This window comes from Sinohyriopsis cumingii, chromosome 13 (genome assembly GCF_028554795.1).
Source record: "Sinohyriopsis cumingii isolate HCF-2022 chromosome 13, ASM2855479v2, whole genome shotgun sequence".
Classification (NCBI taxonomy): Eukaryota; Metazoa; Mollusca; class Bivalvia; order Unionida; family Unionidae; genus Sinohyriopsis; species Sinohyriopsis cumingii.
In genome coordinates, this window is record NC_142973.1 from 8,129,786 (window position 1) to 8,153,048 (window position 23,263).

Below are 23,263 nucleotides of genomic sequence, written 5' to 3' on the forward strand. Positions count from 1 at the left end.
GATACAAAATACTATGCAAAGTTACCAACTAAACACTACACGAATACACGGTAAAGTTACCAACTGAACACTATTCGTAAGACAATATCAAGTTGCAAAGTAAACACTACAGGATACAATGTCAAGTTGCAAAGTAAATACAAAACACAATATAAAGTTACTAGCTAAACACTATACAACATACAAGGTAAAGTTACGAACTAAATACAGCAAAAAATAAGTTGTAAAATTACCAAGTTACCTATAAAAAATACAATGTAAAATTTTACACAGTAACACTGTTCAGAATAGAATGTAAAGTTACAAAGTAAACAATATACATAATACATTGTAAAGTTACAAAGTAAACATTACTCAAAATACTATGTAAAGTTACTAAATAAACACTACACAGAATACAGTGTAAGATACTAAGTAAACACTCAACAAAATACCATATAAAGTTACCACCTGAACACTGCACACAATGTAAAGTTTCATTTGTATTTTATTGTAACATATACTACTGTACAGTTTGACTTGTGAAATAAATGCCATAATATACATCAGCACTCTGTGAACTTAGACTGTGAAAAGAGATTACTCTCTAAGACAGATTGGCTTGAATTGAAAAAGTTCCTAAATCTGTCATGATGTTTGATATTATACATTGCTGTTGACAACTGGCATTTCAGTAACTCTTGCCACGGAGCCAGTTGGTACAGGCATGTACCATTACCACAAAGTCGGCAACCTTCAGGTACCTCAGTTTTCATCTTTTTGCTACCTGATAGTTTTGTTTGTTTGTTTGTTTTGCTAGACTTCCCCAGTTTTGCGTTATTACTCTTGTCCCCATCAGGTTTTGTCATTTTAACTATAGAGCTGTGTGTAAAACCATGACTTGACTTGTTCTCTTTTATGGAATGTACTCGTGATTCCAGGTGTGCATTGCATGGCTTAACATTCATCACATTGTCTTTGAAGAGTGCCAGAGAAAGGGATCCTCTCTTTTTCATGTTTGTTAACTCTGCCTCAATTGCATTGTTGATGGCATAATCACCATTTTGGTTGTTGTCAACTGCCTCTTCGAAAAGAGACCTCCTCCTTAAATCACCTCCTAGTATACTCAACCGCCGTTCTCCTGTCACATTGCCATGAAGACCTTTCATTTTTTGCTGCTGCATCATACTGGAAGCTGAGCCAGACCTCGTCTCAGAACCCTTGACCATGCCATTCTCCTGGTATTTCTTACTTTCACACATTTCAAGTTCTGAAAGCATGCTCTTTCTTATTTCAAGATCCTTGTCGTGGTTCTTTTCATCACCTAATGAACAACATGCATCCTTATAGGGACCATCTGTTTTGAAACCAGTTGAAGATTTTGTTTCAGCATCTCCAGTTGGTTTGTTAGGAACAATGTCCATAATGTGGTTATCATCAACCTCAACAGATTTGCTTTGAGTGATCTCTGCATACACGTCTTCGGATTCTACTTCCTGTACTTTTTTAATCCTCTCCATTGATCCTTGTTTTAACAACTTTTCTTGGCCTTTTTCTTTACCAGTTTTACAACCATCTTGTTCAGACTTTGCTGAATTCTTTCTAAGACGGATTTTGTTCAGGAATCCCACTGAATGTCTTTTCTTCTTTCCTTCTCCAGACTCCAGATTTGTAGCACGTCCTGCTTTTATTTCCTGTGACCCCAACTTTTGCTTTTTTTGTGGGATACCAGTCATTTTAAGATGTTTTTTGCTCAGAGGAATGTTTTTGGACTGTTTCTCTTGGATGTTACTGGCATTATAATATTGCATGTTTTTAACTTTATTGAACATGCTGAAATGACGCAGAAAGTGGCTTATCCGCATTATATATGGCCCACATCTTTTCGAATTTCTTAAAAGATGAGCATACATCGAAAAGCCATCTTTTCCAGACAACAGATTTTGATAGATCTTAAGCCTCCTGCAATGCAACAAGTAGTGTACATGAATAAACGATTATAAAGAACCATTTGATGTCAGCAATAGCATTCTTGGAAATTTATCGTGATATTGCAATTAAAATTTGTTTTAACCAGACTCTGAGTCATCAAGATCTGTATTTGTTTTTAAAAAGTTACAAACAATTTTATTAGCAATACATTTGGTGCTATTATTACATAGATGTTTTTGGCACTGGTTCCCAATCCAAAGTAAAAATTCCTAACATCAATACAGTTTCAGTCTGATGCATTAGTCATTGCTGATCATTCAATTTGTTGTCATGTTTTTTTAGTGCATTCTTGGTAACGCTTATCTTTGGGAACCCAAGATCTCGTGTTAATCTCGATGTCTTTTGCCTTTGTGTCTAACAATATCAAATATGTAACCAGTTTTAACATTCGCTTCAATTGTAAACTGTGCCACCCGGAATCCATTAAAATATTCAGTGGTGTAGTATTGTCTATATGATTTCGATCGGCGACACGCAAAATTCAGTGGCAAGATTGCTTTGCATTTTTGTATTTCAGTTAACTGCACTTCTCGTGTCTTGGTAACGCGAGTTCGTTCTATATAAAGTTTGTAAACTTGTTGTAAGCGCCTGTTGTTTCTTTTTCTTTCATTAGAGAAATGTCAATACATTGCAAAAAGTGCAAACAGTTTAAAATTGTAGAGAACAATCGCGATACCATTTTGTCCTGCACAAGAGCTCGTCTTCACGCCCGTGTTCTTTGGGGACAGGAGACGTCTGGTCCAACGTTTTGCGAAGGCAACTCAAGGGCAGAGAAAAACGAACACGCTCAAAATTATTGGAGCATGAAAGATTAAGTGTCCACCCCACTTTGAAATATTTAATGAATAATATGGGGTACCCCGAAGATATCAAAACCAGCGCCAGTGGAGAATGCGCATGCAGACCCAACCGATGCCACGATCGGTGATAAAGTATTGGAATGGCGAATGATTTCTATTCGATTGCAGAAATTACCGAATGTCTAACATAAAATATGTGACCCTGGTAACTCCAGTGCCTTCTTTTCGATGAATCTGTTGCCCGCAAGTTTCTCACCTAACTTGTATAAGTCATATACTGGTACGCATTATCCAGATGTACAAAGCATAGTCAAAGATATTTCCTACCTTCATCATGTCCACACCACTAGGCTATAAGGTTGACAGGCAAGTCGATTATTATGTTTCTGTTCCACAGTTCAAGACGGAGACGCGACGAATATTTCATATACCGATTCGTAAGGCATCACGCAAATACCTCCGCTTCGCATACCGTGAGGTACTTTACCAATTCCAAACCCTTCCGCCCAACCTCAGCCTCAGCTCTTGGGCTCTCACCAAGACGTTGATCTATGTCATGTCACTGTACAGAAATCGTCCTCCACAACGACGGCGACGTCCTTGGACGATATACTGCACATAAATTAGGTAAGTTTGGTTTTGGTTAGCGTTACTAACAACTTACTTCCCGCATTCGCATCTTCGAATAATCAATGTTTAAAAGTTTGACCTTATCGCTTTACAATATTTTGTTCTTAATACATGTCAGCTTGGTGCGTCATCTCCCCAAACGGATCGAACGCATCGTCCATGCGTGGGAAAAAGCGTCAACTAAGATATTTGTTTCGCGAGCGAGTTCAACTTATCTGCCTATACAATACAGCGGCGGACCTGTTATACCTCTGAGTCTTTACATGCGCTCGCTGTAGATGGTCCTTCGGCATAGTGTCTCCCAATCTCAGCTCGTATAGATCACCATATTACGATCTCACTGTAGATGGTCCTTCGGCATAGTGTCTCCCAATCTCAGCTCGTATAGATCACCATATTACGATGTCGACCAAGATCCAACACCCCATTCTTCAATGGTTCAGTACCTTGCAGCGGAAATACCCTTAGAAACACCAGAAAGGGAAATAAACTTTCAGAGGCTAGTCTTTTGGGTTGGAGAACAGGAGTGTTACTATACGGTCAGCATTAAGTGGACATTGCAAAAGTACGTTCTTCATATAATCTTTTTTGGAAATAAAGACCATTCTCAACGCATCGCACACTTGGAAAGAAACGCACCCTAGTAAAGACGGTCCTGATAATGTCGGACAATTCGGTCATTGTGACGTACCTCCTGAAAGACCATTGCGTCCATGTAAGTGAATGCTTTTGTTGGTGTACCAAATATCAGTTAGATAATTACTGAAGTTCGATACATCCTGGGAAGGCTCAGTAATTTGTCCGACTCACTATGGAGAGGTCAGATGCTTCGTACCTATTAGTCTCCGTCATTACGCGCCTTCCATCAAGTCATCGTCCTATTGGGCAGACCTTTGCTAGACCTATTTGCGACGAAGTGTTACAACTAACTGCCCAACTTCGTCTCCCCATTTCCCAACATGAATTGGCAACTCACTGTCAGTCAGCAGGGGGTGAAATGTGAGCATACACCTTCCCTTTATCAGGTCTGACTCTGAAAATAATTCAGAGTATCATGGACAAGTACTGAGGGAACAAACCCTGGACTAACGATCTGCTCCTTCAGATATCCCTAGAAATATTGTGATTCTCACGCTTCTCAAGAAAACGAGATCGCCACTAATCCATACATGTTCAAAGAAAATTCCTTTTCATGCCTGGTCCTTGTCAGGGATGCCTTGCGCGAAAAGGATCTCGGAGTCTCAGTCGTTGATTCGATCACAACAGCTAGAAGGCCATCCACTTTTAAGACATTTGAGAGGAAATCACAAGTTTTCAGTGAATGGTGTCATATCGCACCACTCTCAGCCTCCATTTCCAAACTGGCTAACTTATTTCTCTTTGAGGGACAAGAAATTAGCTCATACTACAAGTTTAATCATGGAAGAGACGATATTGGTCGTGACAATGAGTTTTGGGGTTCAGTTCCAACGGCTCAGTCGTTCTAATAATGCAACCAGCTCTTTCTCTCTCTCTCTCTCTCTCTCTCTCTCTCTCTCTCTCTCTCTCTCTCATTTCGACCAGTCTTGTCAGAGCAGAGCAAAACTGTTCGGATGCGGGAGGTCGCAGGTTAGAGTCATACCAAATACTTATAAATGTTTTATTAACAACTGCCTCGCTAGCCGCTCAGCATTAAGAGGTTATTGTTAGGACTTGTCGGCCTAGTGTCAGGATAATGTGATTGGGTGGGACATCATGCTACATGTATGCGACACGATGCCCTAGTGCTAGACATCACTATAAGCTGCCACAATGCAGATGTCATAGCGATATGACTGATTTTTTTTAAAGCTACGTTAAAATCAGAATCTCTCTCTCTCTCTCTCTCTCTCTCTCTCTCTCTCTCTCTCCCTCACATACACACACACACACACAGAGAAGTAAAGCTACATGCCCGTACATGCACTCAGATGCCATCTGAGGCGCACTGAGATTTTCTGCAGCGGCCGTAGAAGATCTTGCAGTTAAAGGCAGGAACGCAAGGCACAACCATGCGAACGTTGACCTCTTGGCTAAAGGGTGTTGTGAAATCATGCTACTCGTAACTATCACGTGATCATGTACGACTAATTAAGATTTCAGCTCACGAAATACGAGCCATTTTCAGCATAGCCTTCGAATGTAAAGTGTAAGTCGAGACAAAGTTTAGTCAGTTGGCTGGCATGTACAGTTTGCGTTCTTCTGTTTGTGTGACATGAGTTCACTAATGAGATAGTTGAATCTTATCGGCCTCTGGTGGCTACCCCGATAGTTACCATGAATCGTTCATGAAAGCACAACCACAGACCCGGGCATGTCTTTAAGAATTTCGCTGGACTTGCCTGGGACACTCAGATGAAGAAAATGAACCATCTTTTCATCTCAGGACATCGAAATGGACTAATCAGTATGTACCAAGCTATCTTCTAATCCACGTAACTCCGTACGTAATGTAGTGTTTAGCCCAAATTCCAAAATTTTACGTTCTGAAACCAAATTTCATTCGACCATTTGGCATACGAATTTTTCCTCACTACAAATGGCAAAAATAAATGTTGGAGATATTGCCAAATTTGTATTCCCGAAACACCACTGTCGTTATCAAAGCCTTCTAAAATAATATTTGACCTTTGATAAATTCAAAAAGTCTTCAGCAAATCCTTTTTCAAATAGACAATGTAAGATATGGCGACAAAGTTGGAGTTGTCATTGCACCATCTCGAGCCGGTTACCTGATAAAGCTTTCGGTTGAAAAAGCACAGTCATATTCAAAGCTTGTAACTACACTGAAACATCTCAAACAAACTTCATCTTTTTTGGATTCCATTTCCACCTGGAAAGCCTTGCATAATCTTAAATCTGACAACTCTGTGAATATCCCTGATATTACAGAAACAATATATTCTCGAAAGGTCCGAGAAAGATATTCTGTACTATTAGCTGCCAATTCATATTGGCATAAAAAGCAATGAAAAATCTGATAAATTTGTCCTGCAGTCACCCGTTTTCGAATAGAAGATGCCATAAACATACTTCAGATATATAAATCAGCATGTTCATCATACTTGGCAGAATATGTGGAATGAAACCTCCACGAACAAATTAAAGAGCATCAAATACACTATAGGTGAGTGGTTACCCCTCGTAGGAAACATCGGACGGACGAGTATTGTACGGATCGCATATTCGACGTATCTGACTCAACATACTCTGGAAGGGTGAACCTCGACTGACAGTTGAGCATAATCTTGTCGAGTGTGTTGATGTCTACCTTGTGAGACGGAAGTATTTAACGTGAACTGCTCAAAGAAAATATAAGGGCTTACCATCCCAGAAAAGCTTGAGTTTTTAAGGGAATGCGTTTTGTACAACAAATTTTATTCATATGTTAAATAGTTTACATCTGTTACTTTTATCCGATATTTAATATGCATTGTAGAGATTTTTATCATCGTTACGTTGTATGTTTATCCCTTGCCTAATGTTTACATTTATTTGGAAGGATTTATCTTACTATATGTTTGTGCCATTCAGCTTTGCATTTTTCCGGCTTGACCTTTAGCTGGCACTAGATTTAGGCACTTTTGTGCCGAGGTACCGTAACATTACCTCATACATACATACTTTAAATGTAAGACAATAATCAGGTGCATGATATCTCTTCATACATACATACTTTAAATGTAAGACAATAATCAGGTGCAAGATATCTCGCAAGTGTCTTCAGTTGTGCTATACTGAGGTTAGAAAAGTTCATCCTTTCAGAAGAGAAATCATGCTCCTACAGTGTGACGCCCGTAGGGTTTGTATGCTCTGCATTTCCTCCTCTTCGTACCTATTATCGAAATAATGTGGTCTGATAATGTATTTGAAGGAGAAAGCAATCTTGTCAGTAAATTATATTTCTACGTCAAAACTTACCCGATCGCATTACGAAAATTCCCATCCACCTTCGTAATGCGAGCATACTGTTAAAGGGGTTTCGCTTAAGTTAAAACTGACTACATCCGGGAAACCAGTAACCACGTAGCGGGAATAACGGGAAGCTAACCTGTGACAATAGCTTCATTTCTATTGCATGTTATATAGACGGAAAGACGTTTCTCGTCTTTCATGAATGGATGAATTCAGAGGTTGCACAGGGTAACCATCATGTTAATGTGATCCGATAAGTATTGTAAGAAAATCATAATTTACGAACAAATATACTTTCCACGGGGACCTGGGCACGTATGCCAGTAAATATACTCGCTGCTATGGAACTTAAAATGCGCACTTCAGTCGCTATGACCTCACACACTGGCCGTTTCTCCAATACCTCTTTTAACCTTTTAAAGGGAAGTTTTAATATGTACACTTGCTTTAGTTCTTTATGGCTGCTAGCTCTTTCTAAGGGATGATGCCTATTGTTCTTCTAAGGTTCTTCTGGATCACAGTAAAAACCTATTAAGGTCTGCCCTGCTCAACACTGAATCTTTGTTCGGCAGGTGTATCCAGGTGGTGGTATCCCAGAATCTGCTTATCCTATGCAAAACTGTAGAGCGCCAACTAAGAGATCGGTGGGACTCTAGCCTAAGCGCTTTAAACAGGGGTTCAGGCATAATTGCCAGAATTCCTTTAAAGATCCTTAGAGCCCACCCTCGCCCCCTTTGCTAAACGAGGCGGTCGTAATGGACAAGGCAGAACGTCTTTTAATACCTCTCCCAAGGAGGGAGATAGTCGACCCTTGATAGTTGCTCACTCTTCTGCCAAGTACCCCTCGTCCCAGTAGACGCCAGCTTGGGGCTGTTTTCGAAGTCTGGGTCGGACCTAAAGAACTGTCTATTATTCCTCTCAAAATTAAGTGAAGATAACCGACTACCATGGACCCATATTTTAAATATGTACCTACCTGACTACCTAAAAATGTAAATACCACCCTACCTACATACAGAAGGTAAAGTACATATTGCAAGGAAGTTATATAAAAATAGCAAGTGTTTACCAGAATTTCATGATGCTATTTATCAACATACCGTATCTGAAAATTCACGATTAGATGTGCATATTTCGATGTTTGTTTCTTTGAATTGATATATGACCACACCATTGATTTGCAACGTGCTTTTTACTACTTCCATTTGCACCGTTTGAGGAAAAGACAGCCTATTTCCCCCAGGGACGTACACGTTTTTCTCTTTTCCTTTCAATTTAAGTACCTTTTTGGTTCCAGTGGAAATGCAGTCCTAATTGAGACTCTAACGTTAGAGGGAAAACTAGGTATGATACAACACACCCATCGCTGTGATACATACACAAAGCTGCATACTTGTTTTGTTCTGATAAAACGAGTTTGATATGGCGTTGGGATACGTCAAGACCCTCAGGGTGTTACGTATTCAGAAGCCATGTTGAACGACTTCTTTTCCCACCAGACTTAGTACAAAACACAAGTGTGGTTTTGTTTTTATTACATACTTACATTTTTACACTTTCTAAATATTTTAATTTTACCGTATGAATGAAATTCAGAAAGAAATGGGATCCATTAAAGTTCGACTCAGTCAGTCTAAAATATCTTAGTGCGGACGTCAAAGAAGGCACACACGTAGTTCAAATCTGGGTGTGTGATACGGACGCAAGTATTAAACAGCTGTATCAAATGCCGGATCAAGTAAATACTATTAAATGGATATGTAATAAATACCTATAATGTCCTGGTTGACCTTGCTGCAACCGTCTCAAGCTCCAGCCCAGTCTGATCACTGGCGGAAGACTTAGGCCATCAGTTACACATGCCAACGTTTGATAGTCTTTATTCTTCAAAAGCAATCCACAAACCTAAGAATATCACAACAAACAAAGTGAAAGATCATGTCAGGACAGTGTTGCTGGACTGACTTGCAGAAGGGATATGAATGAGATATTGACTGAAGTTTACATACGATAATATGATAACAATTAATACGTTGAAACATGCACAATCCAGACATCTTGATTACAATCAGGAATATCTTGTTTAGCACTTTAAATGTGATTTCTCTAAATTACAGCCAACATTTTAGATGGTTTGATTAAAGTTTAACTCATTTTATGCGAATTTTAATTGAGTTTTGTTATATTGCCATTCTTCAGAGCTTTCTGTCGACCTTTGACACTAAGAGCAGAGAGCCTTCATTCTTCATAGACTGGCGATCCTGATTGGAAAATATGGGTTACAGGAATTAGTTGGCACAAAATCACTACATTTAAGGAAAATAAGTAAATTATTATTATAGTAAATCCTTTTGACTATATAACTATTTCTTATGTCATTTAATTTCTCCCTTTATCTCCACTTTCTAAAATCTAAGAATTCGTCATTTATGTTGATGTAATTATCTTTCTTGCCGATTATGACGTCGTTTTTGTTTACAATCTGTTAGTGAAATTGTTCATCAACATGATTCTTTTTCTGAAAACTAAAGGTCCACGGCAAGATATTGAGGGTCCAAAGGATTCTTCATCTTAAAACAAAGAAGGTCAAATGCAAACATTTAAAGGTTATGGATACGCTTGAAGCACTTGCATTTCCATATTTATTTTCAGGGGGAATATACATAGCTCGAATATAGTAGAAGTTACTATTAAACAGTGAATATTACATGTTAATATAACTGTGTGGCGTCTTGCGTTATAGAAATAGTGGATAGTCTGCTTTCGTGTCAGCAAGAAAAGCTACAAAGCATGGAAGGAAAAAGAGCAAAATTCAAACCGACCCAAAGGGAGGAGGTTTCTACACGATACTTTATATTCAACTCTTTCTTTAGTAGATAGTGCCCATAAATGATTTTCTGTTGTGGCAAGGAAGGCACCTATTGCACTGAGTATTAAAAGGTCAAGGTCAAAGACCCTTTGACCCATCAGTCGATATGTTCAGACTCGTGTATGTTCTATAGTGTCTACGCTGTATGTCTGGAATATAACGGGCTGTTCACTTTTATGCCCCTTAGATGTACTCATCTAGCACTTGAGTTATCCTTTTTCTGGGTGTGTAGTTGAGACCGAAGACAGTTTTGGCTAAAGTTTTTCTATAACTTGGATTTCGCAAAACCCCATACGAAATTAACTTCATATTTGGAGCATCCTTTTCTCCATTTCTCTTAGTATCATTCATACCTCATGAGTACAGTCACGGGGAAAATAATTATATTGGGGACACATTTTGGTTGAAGTTTTCTTTTTAATGTATTTTCCCCACCACTTATATTTTCGTAAATCCACTCGGCTTGCTTCATATTTGGAATAAAATATATAACATACCCACCTCCCTCAGTACCACTCTTGTCCCTGGGTTGTGCGCATGGGGTCAATTTATTTACCGGGAACGTATTTTGGTTCATGTTTCATCACTCGTTTCTCCATAACCCCTGCCTCAGTTCAATTGATATTTGGAGGGGACACGGATAACCAAATGGTCAAAGGCGCTCGCCTTTATAAGGTACTCACATCTCACTTCTGTCAAAGTGGATTCGAGTCTTGGCTCGACCATTGTTGGTATGCGAGAAAGCTAGCCATTAGCTTCCTGTGAGTATATGGTTCTTCCCAGGCTTCCCCCGCCCAATACACTGGTCACCATATATTATGTACTAAAATGACGTTCAAGCCAAAAAACACAACTCACTTTATATTCCCCTTCCTTCAGTACCATTTATGTCCCTGTGTTCTGACCATGGCTGGGGTAGTAGGGGTAAAAAATATACTGGGTACAGATTTGGTTTAAGATTCGTCATTACTTAGTTTTAAGTTAATCATTATCACAATTACTTTATATTTGGCACATAGTACCATAACGAGCACTTCTGTTCCTGGACACATACCCTGTCTTAGGTCAGTGAGATCTAGAATTACGCTGGGGACATATTTCTTTAAAGATATTCCATCACCTCTTTTTCCTGTGACTCTTATCATATTTACTTTATGTTATAAAAATATCATCACCTGCTCCCCTCACTTCAGTACGACCCTTGCCATTGCTGGTTGGAGCCATGGAATCAAGACTTTTTTTTTTTTGGGGGGGGGGAACACATTTACGTTCAAGTTTGTTTTCTTCACTTATATTTTCATAGACTCAATACACTTCATGTTTAAATTAGAACATCAGCACACACAGTCATCATGGCATTACTACTCCATGCCCCTTGGTTTTATCCCCGATAGGGGCCATGGTGTGAAGAAGTGCAAGTGTGGGTTTTAGAAATCCTTGACCAGGTTCACTTTACATTGTGAATGTAATATTCCACATTCACTTTCAGCCCTTTACCACCTATCCCTAGGGCAAGTTAGTGGGTGGGAACATTGGGTCAGTATGTAGGACTTAAAGTTATTTAAACTTGTATTCATTCTTGTATGGCTCAATAAGAATTTTTCCAGTTTATTTCAAGTTGAAATATTATATAATCCTAGACTATCCTTTTCCCTGAAATACTTTTCTCCCTTAGTAAACGTTCCTGGATAGGGCCCTTACGTCAAAAAGTGTAAATGTTTTTAAAATATTAATAATCATTCGCTTAATTCCCTCCATATTTTTGGATTTTAGAAGGTCCAGTATTTCCTTCCACCTTAAACAACTGTTGTTTCTTGGATTTTGTCCCTGTATGAGTTAATTAAGTTAAGAGGTATTAGTCTTTTCTGTTTATTATTTTCAGCAGGCTTTTTTCAATAAAGCTTACCCAGTTTATGCATATTTCCATTATAGGATCATGACTTACCGGTCACATTTGTTGTTGTTGTTGTTGAGTTTAATTATAGTGGCGTGAAAACAATTGTGCATGTGCCACTTTTTTCTGACTGCACCGCAGCCTGCTAGTTGTTCCTGGGGAAGGGAATGGCGCCACCTCCCCCAGGCTTTTATGGGTTCAAGGAACCCTGATAGTTTGGCCTCAATCTGTGGGTCCATAAAGGTCCCTTACAGTTGAATGGTTGGCTGTCATTAGTGGGAAGGAGAGCTCGGGAACGGTCCTGGTTGCTTCACATCGCTGGTTTCTTGTTGCATTTGCCTGATGTTTCTTGCGGGGTTTTTTAATGTTTTTCTTTATTTTATTTATTTATTTTTTTTAATGTTTTTTTTAAAAAAGGTGTGTGTGTGTTCTATGCTGCTTATAGAGGTTGTTAATAGAAATCATGTGTGAAGAGAGATTTTCAAGGTTATTATGGTATTACATTATACCGGTCACATTATACCACAACTTCTCATGGGTTATGTTGTTAGATAAGATCACTGGGGCCATAACTTATATTGCAAAACGCTAATTATCCTATTTTCACTCTATTTAGATTATCAAAACATTTTATACTGTAGTATTGGGTGAAGTTCGTGGTTGGAGGGCCTATGCCTCATGGGGTTATGCCCTTTGATATATTGGCAGCTCGTCTCGAGGAGGACACTAAGTGTTTGTTAGAACATTGATCATGTTAGACTCGGCCCTCTACCCTTTGAATGATGGCTCTGCGATGAGAGGATATATGTTCTAGCAACACAAGTCAACATTGTTTTTGAGATGAGGATGGGTAAAGTCATGAAATTCTGCATACAGAGCATCTAAAAATAGCGGTTGCCCATTGGTTATTATGTCGGACTCGTGGCTGAGAATGTGCAGGTTCTAATCTTCCCACGGGATCAGTTCGGGTTGGCTCCCAATGTCCACTGGGCAAGGCAATTTACTCTAATTGCCTCAACGCTATATAACCAACGTGTGTTACTGTGTCATGAAACACCAGACCAGCCAACTAGAATACTAAGGTACGTACCAGGATGAAGAAGCAGATGACTTGTACTCTCATGGCCAATGTTGGTTGATCCAAAATTTGTTGCATGACAAACAGGGAAATACTGTAACCATAGCGGATCATTTTCTCTATCCCCGTCTGACGTAGCCACTAATGAAAGAAAGTTATACATTTTCATGACGTGTACCATCTGTAACTTAGTATATATGGAACTTAGATTAATTGCACTGGCAAGCACTAGCATTAATTTGTTCGTTTGTTTGTTTGAAGTATTTTATCATGTACATCAAAATTATCAGGAAGGATGAAATATAGTAACACAGAAAGTAAGGACACAATTGTACTTAAATGCGTCTCTGCAACTCTTCTATTTCTCTCGCTCGTACTTGATCAAAACATGATTGCATGATCTTACGTTTCATGAATCATATCATAATGTTGCATAATTTATATACACCATCTTCAGAAAATTTGTTTGAAATAACGGCAATAATAAATAAGATTTCTTGTTGCTTGTTTATTTTGACCAAATTCCTTTGCAATGATCTGTTTTGTTCTAGTTATAATGATACCTTTGTAAGGCTCTCGTTAGAGTTTGCTTGTAATGGTTTTGTTAAAATTTGTGAGATAAATGTTGTTGTAATGCTTTTGTTACAATTTGTGTGATAAAGGATGTCTTTGTAATAATTTTGTTACAATTTGTGTGATACATGTCTTTGTAGTGCTTATGTTGCACTTTGTATGATTTATGATGTTTCTATAATGCTTGTGTTACAAGATGTGCGATAAATGATGTCTTTGTAAATCTTTCGTTACAATTTGTGCGATACGCGCTTTCATACTGAGTTTATTCTCAAGCCTATAAAAAAAGTATAGTCATTTTTTATTGGTTAGCAAAGTTTAAAACTCAAACATTTGATGATCTCTAGGCCCTAGTTGTATACACATTTGATGATCTCTAGGCCCTAGCTGTATATACATTTGATGATCTCTAGGCCCTAGTTGTATAAACATTTGATGATCTCTAGGCCCTAGTTGTATAAACATTTGATGATCTCTAGGCCCTAGTTGTATAAACATTTGATGATCTCTAGGCCCTAGTTGTATAAACATTTTTTACTGAACTAAGTACTCACTGAGTTCAAAGTTCCAAAAGTCGTAATTTATTCTTCAACAGACCATTTATTAATGCATCATCATCATCATCATCATCATCATCATCATCTTTATTTCTTTCCGTAGAAGATTGCATGATATAATGATCAAATATAATAAATTACTTGATTACAACCATGAAACGTTAATAAACTCAATCAATCAATCAATCAATGAAACTAAACACTAGTATATAGAGGATATTTGTTTGAAACGAGTGAATGAAAGAGTTGGTGAAAATGAGTTTTCATCCATGAGATGAAATTCATCCGTTATTCACTCAGATCAAGCCAATTTTTCTTTCTAATTTATGTTCAGATGTATTGCCTAGCAATATGTCAACCATATTGACGTGGCGGATTTCTTAATTGTACCCCGCGCGATAATGTCAGCGGCTTACCGTTATGTTCTGCTGTGTTTTGCGTATATTCTCACAGAAAATATCAGTAATACCATAATTATCCTTCTTAATTCAAAGCAAAATAGCACATTAAAAACAAATTGAAGAAAAATTTACATGCACATTATTGGATTTTAAATTTGTTTCGTCTGTAAGCGTGGTGGCCATGATTACCATTCAACCGAGAAAGCATCTAAAAAAGTTCAGATTTCTTGAATATAATGTTGTCTACGCGGCAGTGATTTCTTTATTATGTGTTTGATTGTGATATATTGAAATGTATCAGCGAGAGCAACATGATGTGACGACAATGGTGATATCACCTTCGGAATATTATTCTTTTCCATTTAGGAAGTATATCTGCCCTTATGTGTATTATTTAATAATTTAATCCTGCATTTCCATATTTAAGCCAATTTAATTTTTCTTTTTCCGCTCCTTCTCTCTCTCTCTCTGTCTCTCTCTCTCCCTCCCGCTCTCGTTATCTCCTTCCACATCAGGATGTACAGATGTTAAAATGTGTCATCTATAGACCTTCTAGTGTACATTTATGAAACCACTATGGTGACATCAAGAAATGCATAAACACGAACTCTTAAAAGGCAGACTTCAAGTATTACATTTTTTATAATTAGTTTTCTACACGAGTCCGGGTAACTGTCAGTGATTGAACTTAAATGTCCTGTTGCTACGTGTTGCTCATATCATACTGTATACCTGTAATGCTCTACAACAAACTATTCTTTACAAGAAGAAAAACACTTGGTGATTAAATATAGTAATAACTTCATGTAGCAATTTTAACTCGCATTACAATCGTATTTGAATTTGATGGATAAATTGGGCGTTGATTAGTGTCAATTGCAAACCGAAATTAAGTGACAAAGGAAATTGGATACAGTGTCTGCTACCGACCTAGGCTGCCAACTTACAAAGGTCACACACAAATTTACGTTTGAACGTAGAAGTAAACAAAATGAAAGAAAATCTTTACAAATAAACTGACAATCATTAAAATCCTCTATTCAAAGAGGTTACGCTCTGAAGTCTTTTCGATTCAAACGCTTTTGTGTTCCTCGTTACCGTATCTCAATATTATCAAACGGCGCATGAAATTTGTTTAAAAAAAATAAAAATGTCTTCATTTTCATACAAATACAGTCATTATTTTTACAAAATATGCAATCTAAATCATGATATGTCAAAACCAAATTTGTAAAACGTCGCTGTCCCAAAATTATTGAACAATTTAGGAACTCGTTTCATCGATGTAGTAGTGCAGTTGTTAATCGCATCGGCACGGAACGGAGAAAACTCATTCAAGTTGATAATTTTACCTTTTACTATATATATATACGTGTTTTTATTAGATATACGAAAATATTTAACTCTTTAGTGGAAACATTTTGTATTGTCACATTTGGCTTCGACACTCGTGGCAATACAATGTTTCAACTGAGAACTATTTCTATATATCTACTTACAAAAACGTGTATGGCCTCTGTTTGTTATGTTCTGTATGTGGTAAAGTAATTCACATAATTTTAACGTAATTCACAATTTATGTTAAAAAATTTCAGGTACATTCTATAGATTTTATCGTTCCAAAGTCATGATAAAATTACGTGCAGTCAGAAAAGCATGAAGAGAAAGAAAAAAAGTACATTAAAGACAACAGGTACCTTTGAAAACAAGACCAAAAGAGTTAAGAAGTATAATGTTCTCACAACATACCTTTCCACAGAAGACCTAAAAAAAAACAAGACGCAGAGAGAAAATAAAGCTACGCATGCGGAGAAAAACCGAAACGTCTGAACAAACTATTTCCGGCAGCAATGACCAGGGACCTGCAATACTAAGACTGTACAATCTAGGTCTATCTAGGACTAGTAGATACCACCATTATTCATTTTAAACATCAAAATGAATTTCAGACTTCGAAAAAAGAGTGGTAAAGTTTTAAAAGGAGCAAAGGATAAAATAATACAAGTAAGGGACGTGAAAAGATCACCTGACAGACTTCGTACACAAATCTATAGGAAGAAAAGTCTCAGGTGAAACGAGCAACGGTATGGAAAGCCCAGCTCAGGGAAACATTTATAAAACGATGACACCCAGAAGTATATCCAAGGCCTAAATAAGAGAGGTCGGAATGTCATCTTCCAAATGTCAAGTTATAATTCCATAACTGCGAAGTAGAGGAAGCGAGAAATGCATCAAGAAAATTGAAGAAAAAAAAATAGAAGTAAACAATCACCCCATAAAGTATTTTGTGGGAAATAACGAAAACGTACAGATTGCGACTTGCGCAGAAAGCTACAAGTAAATAAAAAGCAGTTTAGAAGGCAAGTTGATATTAAAGTAAGAAGTTCATTAAAGCAGATGGTAATAATCAAGTTCATGGAGAAAGAGGATATTAATGAACGTTTGCCAGAAAAGAAAGATACAGTGAAGATAATGGAAAAAGAATCGGGCATGAGTTCTAAATGACTATCTTTACAACTTGCACCAAAGGTTTCTGTCTGAAAACCAAGGTGTGAAAGTCAGTCTGTCAGTGTTCAGCAGTTGTCGACCAAAATACATGAGCCGAGTCAAAGTTCACTTCTCGAAGAATTTGCCTTTGCCAGAGGTACAAAAACATGGCAGTTAGATGAAAACCCAGAAGTCAGATGGCATTAAAACTACGAGTAGTTCAATTACGTTGATCAAGAAAAGCTTGATGAGGAAGTAGAGTCATATACACATAATAGACAAGAGTGGATGTAAAGCATAAAGGCAATATCATCAAATACGTGCAGCTTGTGAAAGTTTAAACTACTAAGGAAAAAAATTAACTAGACGTAATTCGGAAGGAATTGGATGAGTACCGACAGCATACTGAGCGAGTCAAATGTCACTATGAAGATATTACAATGCAGTGAGTGTCAGTTATTTCCGAAAGCCAAATGTTATTTAGACACTTACAAAAGGCCTATTATGAAGAAAATGAATTGCTAAATCAAGAGGCAAATGTATTTCGGCCAGAAAAAAATCGGTATCGTATTTCTTATTTCTATATTTGAACACTATTGTTAATGCCTTAAAGTTTCATGATAAATCCATCATTTGAAAATTTGTCATATGAAAAACCTTGGACAAGTTTCACTCGAGTTGGGGCATTTAACTCATTTATATTGTACCGTGAATTTTTATAATTATTTCACTTGGAAAATCCAGTAATTCACGCCCTAGTATATAATAAATACAAGACAATGAAAGTTGTTGGCAAACTAAGCAGACTGACCTCGTGTGGAGAAAGTCAATAAAGGGCCGTAGAAGCGACAGCAATAATTTTGTGCGTACATAAATTAAAGATACATGTAGTACGACTACCCCGACACACATGATTTATGCTATAAATCAGAATATTATACTCAAAACGCTTACATTATATCCATAATTAAATGTTGTATGACCTGCAGAAGTTGCAAGTTACAAAACTTATATTTATAGAACATAGCTGCATGCTGCCTGACACCAGATAAATAACATGGATATTTTTTTGTCAATTTCTCTAACTGATAACCTTTTACGTAATGACATGTTTATAACTAATTTCCAAATAATGAATCGTGGGATTTGAGCAAAGTACATACTCTTTGGGATGCTTGCGAAAGCGAGACCAGATCGGGTATTCTCGTCAGCTAAGGAATAGATATATCGCAGATTGATCCTGCCATTTGTAAGGTCGCAATCACGCATCTATAGAGAACGTGCTGAAAATCTGAGATTTAAGCTGCTCGCGCTTCTGAGATGCCTATGCAATTCTCTTAAGCTCAAAGTCTATAGCTCTAGTATGGATGAGCCTGCTGGAGTGATCTTGTGCAAGATTTTCCCAAGACTTGGGTCAATGCTGAAGTGTTTCAAAGATGGCTTGAGGGAATCTTTGAAGCGTCTCTTCTTAACACCCCTAGATCTCTTTTACTCCTTCAGCTCGCCGTAGAAGATATTTGGTAGTCGATTTTCTGGTATCCTTGTGACGTGGCCTGCCCATCTCAAATGTGATTTCTTTAGCAGTGTATGCATGCTTTGAATGCCTGCCCTTGCAAGAACTTCAGTGTCTAGGACACTGTTATACCATCTTTTCTTCATTAGTTTCCCCAGGCAGCTCATACGAAAATGGCTCGGCTTCTTTTCATGGCTCCTGTACATTGTCCAATTTTCGCAAACAGTCAGTAGGGTCGGTAACACTGACTATGTAGACCATAAGTTTTGTTCGTGGACCGATGCATCTGCCCTCCCAAGCATTTACTAGCAGTCTACCAAAGGTCACACTTGTTTTAGCAATTCTGGAGTTGGTCTCTCTGATGATATGGTCTTACACATGAAAGTATGCTGCCGAGATGGGAGAACTTGTCCACTGCCAGGATGGTTTCATCGTTTACTGTGATTGTAGGTTCTAAGACAAGATTTCCTGGTGCGAGTTTGTTTATCAAACCTGTCTTCTTGATACTTACTGTATGAACGAAGTTGTCACACGCTGAAGAAAAATAGTTCATACTCTGTTGCAATTCAGATTCAGATTTGTCATTCAGCGAACAGTTGTCAGCAAATAGGAGATTACGAGCAGTAACGTTCTGTATCTAATGTCGATCCAAACGTTATAGTCAAGGGTAGCATGATTAGCTGTGTAGGAGAACATCACCTTGAAGACGGCTGGAGTCAGCATACGACATTGAATGACTCCACTGGAGACTGGAAACGGTTCAGGTGAATCGCCGTCATCCCCGACATGAGCGAACATGTCAACATGGAACTTTCGAACCATCACGTTAAATTTCTCTGGGTAACAAAATTTTGTCATGATCTTCCAGGAGTCTCTGTGGCTGACTGTATCCAAGGCTTTTGTCAGGTCGATGAATCGTGTGGTCAGGTTGGAGTTCTGTTCCTAGCTTTTCTCCATGAGTTGACAAGCTGCAAACATAATGTATGTGGTCTCTGGTCCTTTCCTGAATCTACACTGGCTTGCGGCCAGGAGCCCTTGATCACTGCGGTAAACAATTAAATTCAGCTGAATTCTGGAAAGAATTTTACCTGCTATTGACCGGAAGGAAATGCCCCAATGGTTGTGGCGGGATTGTATGTTGCCTTACCGCTTGTACAAGAGGATGATGGATGTCTCATTGTTCTACATGTTCATAGATCAACGAGTCCACATTGACTGGAAGAGTTCAGTCAGTGCCTGTGCCACTGCGAATCTCCAGCTTTGTAGATTCTTTTTCTAGCATAGTATCTGTTCCATGTGCTTTGTCTTTTGACACCGGGTCAATCGCTTTCACAGTTTCATTTAGTGTTGGAGGACCAGCAAGTGTTTTGTTGATTTCCGATTGGAGCAGTAGAGCATTTACCTCCTAACAGATATATTACTGTTGATTGAGAATGTTGTTGAAGTGTTATGCGCATCATTCATTGTAGTCTTTATCAGTGAGCTGTGTGGTACTGTCAGCACTCGGTATTTGAAATGATCATGATGACTGTGACCAGTAGATTGTCTTTAAAGCATCATATAAATTCTTTAATGTCATTCTTGTCTGCCTAGGACTCATCTGCCTTATTGCCAAGGCAATGAGCTTTGCAACTCTGTATTTGAATTGGATAATCTTCTTGATGTTGTTGAAGGTTGTCTTCTTAGATGATAAAGCAATGTCTTCTAAACAGGCCTTCTGTATCCGATGTTTCTCATTCAAAAGTCTCTGCAACATCTTGATTTTTATGTGTGGTAAGACTGAACGTTTGGATGCAGCTGAGTACACTGAGCCTCCGAAGAATTCCCAGGCTTTCTCGATAATCTCGGAGTTTGTATTGATTGTATCCAGTTGGTTGCAGAGTACTTAGACTAATGCCTGTTTCAAATTCTCCTGTTTCAATTTGGATGCATCAAGCTTTTTGGGCACTTGTTTGCCTTGTGACCGGGATCCCCGTTAGCGGCGGTATGCTGACCAGGTTTAAAGTGAAGCAGGCAATGTTTAGGGCACCTATTCTAGCCCATTCCTTATGTTACGAAGGTTTGTAGTGTGATCATATAAAGGGCAGCTCGGTCACCCATGGGGTCTGCATGGTTCCACGACTTGTTGGTCTAGTAAAACGTGACCGTATGTCATGAAGCTGACTATCTGAAGGCCTGCAGCTACATGTCCCAGTGTATCCACACTTGCTGCTTAGCAGCTGGGTCGTCGCCACAGGACTAGAAGGTATCTGGGTGGTGGAGGGGAATATGATTATGACTTTAGCGTCAGATGGAAGTAGGTGAAGGTAAGTTGTGTAGAGTCGCCCTCACTCTCTCGTTCAGGCCTGTCTGAATCCAGTGGAACGATAATGTCGAGAAATTTGGAGACATGTCCGGATTCAGTGGACGGCCAGAGGAAGCAAGGTGTATCTGTCCACACGGAGTCAACAGTTTCATACAGCTCTCTCTACTGTTACTTAAGGAAGCAGCGTAGCCATAAATGACAACAAACACAAATAAAAAAGCCGTGTCAATGTTGAAGTTCTGATAGGTTTGGAACAATATGATGGTGACAATGTTAAGGACCGGATGGGGGCAATCGAGTTAGAAATTATAAATTGTTAAATGAAATGAGTAAGTTTTATAGTTTTTTATATCCTTATCCTTGAAGCTTTTTGTTTTAAAACTCGATGGGGGGTAGAAGCTGCTGCCGTTGGTGGGGTGGGGACGTAGGTGGAAATTGTATTTACTGATCATGTAGTAATAACGATCACATACGGTTTGTTGTGTGAAAATGTTTGTCAGGGTATGAGGGAAAGATTTTTGACCCATAGACTCAAACTCTTCCCTTGTGCTCCAGCAAATGCTTGTGAACAGCAAACCTTGTATTATCTCTTAACATATTACGTTAGGTACAATTTCAGGTGACATACTCCTGGCCTTCCAGACTGGGCTCTTTTATGAAAATCGGCGAGGTTTATTGTCAGGATGTGCCAAACCTGTTGTAGAGTCAGCTCATTCACAACCACTTCAGGAGGAAAGTCCAACACGCTTGTTTTGTTCTGGTTCTTGCTGAAATATAAGAAATAGACGCTAATGCACATGATATCGCTCACCTTGCTTAATAATTATATTATTGAAGATCAGCGGAAAAGTTTGGTAGCAATGATAAAGTAAGTGGCTTCGATCATATTTGTTGGCAACAGCTCCATAATTATTACACCAAAGCACATTGTCACGAGATGTAACTTTAAAGCAGAAGGTGATAATGGATTTTCAGCCTCTGTGCTATAAAAGATACACCGTTGCAAAGGAAGCCACCCAGGTCACAATTTGATAGCAGCTGCACAGAAGTATTGTTTTACCCATGTTGATTCAAATTGGGTAACTCGTACTGGACAAATCGAAAATAGGTTTTCCGCTTGGTTGTTAAGGATGCCAAAACCAACGGATACAATTTTAATAGCAGATGGTCTAAATTTGATTATGTCAGTCCTTTTCAGCTGTTAAATAGGGTACCAAATAACTGGGTATTCGTCTGATTAATGTGGGAAATGTCGTTCTCAATAATAATTAAAAAAATACGTTACCAATCTGCTTTATGTGCAAAAATACACCATTGGTAAGAAAGCTTCATCAGAAATAGTTTTGATAAATTGGTTTACTTGTTTTGGAGAGAAAAAAATCAAAACTAAATTTCCTGCAGGTTGATATTTTGTCGCTAGTGAAACCAAACTGGCACAACTTTGATTCAAACTGGCTAAATTGTTTTGAAGAATAAGTTCTATAAAATATGTATCAAGTCCATTTCCTGTGCTAAACCACAACATTTATAGGAAAGCCATCTCAAATAAAACTTTAATATTGGACGTCTTAACGAACATGTCTGCTTACTTTGATTTAAATTGGCTACGTGGTTCTTGAAGCTGAAAATTTGCTTTTTACCTGGTTCCTGCGAAAGCCATATCGTTGCTATGAAAGTAACATGGGATGTCCGAACGTACACTTCTATAAAGTTTTATTCAAATTGGCTAAACCGTTCTGAAGAAGAAATCGTTTACTACAGGTTACTTGCTAAGGAAGGCACATTCTGCACAGCTTTCACAGAGAATAACCTAAGGAAATTTCAACCGAATTTGGTCCATGTTTGCTGAACTTTTCTTAAAAAGATATCGAAGATAGCTTTCCACCATGTTATTATTCATGCCACTTGGTTGCTAGGGAAGCTATCCAGGATAAAACACTGTTTGGATAGAGCAAAACCTAAAGAAAATTCCTGTCGAGTTTCTTCCCAACTGACTCTTCCGTTCTGAAGAAGTCGAAAATAGCAAATGATGACGGACGCTGTAAATATATTTTCCCTACTGAAGATATACTGAATTTAAGCTCATAACATCAGCGTATCTTTGTAAATAAGCACTGCTCTATCATGCTGCTGTTGTGGATATTGATCCATACATGATCATTCCTTTTAACCCGTTCAAAAGGCGAGATTAACACTATTGCTATGCTGAAACTGATGTCGCTGTTTATCGTTATTAAAATAGACAGGATAAT

At 38.2% G+C, this 23,263-nt stretch overlaps 1 protein-coding gene across 1 annotated transcript in view; it reads right to left on the reverse strand.

Annotated features, from left to right (window-relative positions):
• Positions 1-539: 539 nt before the first annotated feature.
• LOC149784913 (uncharacterized) overlaps positions 540-23,263 on the reverse strand; it is a 37,573-nt gene continuing 14,849 nt past the window's right edge. Inside the window, exons 7-10 of the mRNA XM_089931265.1 lie at positions 21,640-21,778; positions 13,188-13,316; positions 9,106-9,239; positions 540-1,941 (exon numbers count right to left, since the gene is read on the reverse strand). Coding sequence (XP_089787391.1) covers positions 546-1,941; positions 9,106-9,239; positions 13,188-13,316; positions 21,640-21,778 — 1,798 coding nt within the window. The 3' untranslated portion in view covers positions 540-545. The remainder of the gene's footprint in view (positions 1,942-9,105; positions 9,240-13,187; positions 13,317-21,639; positions 21,779-23,263) is intronic.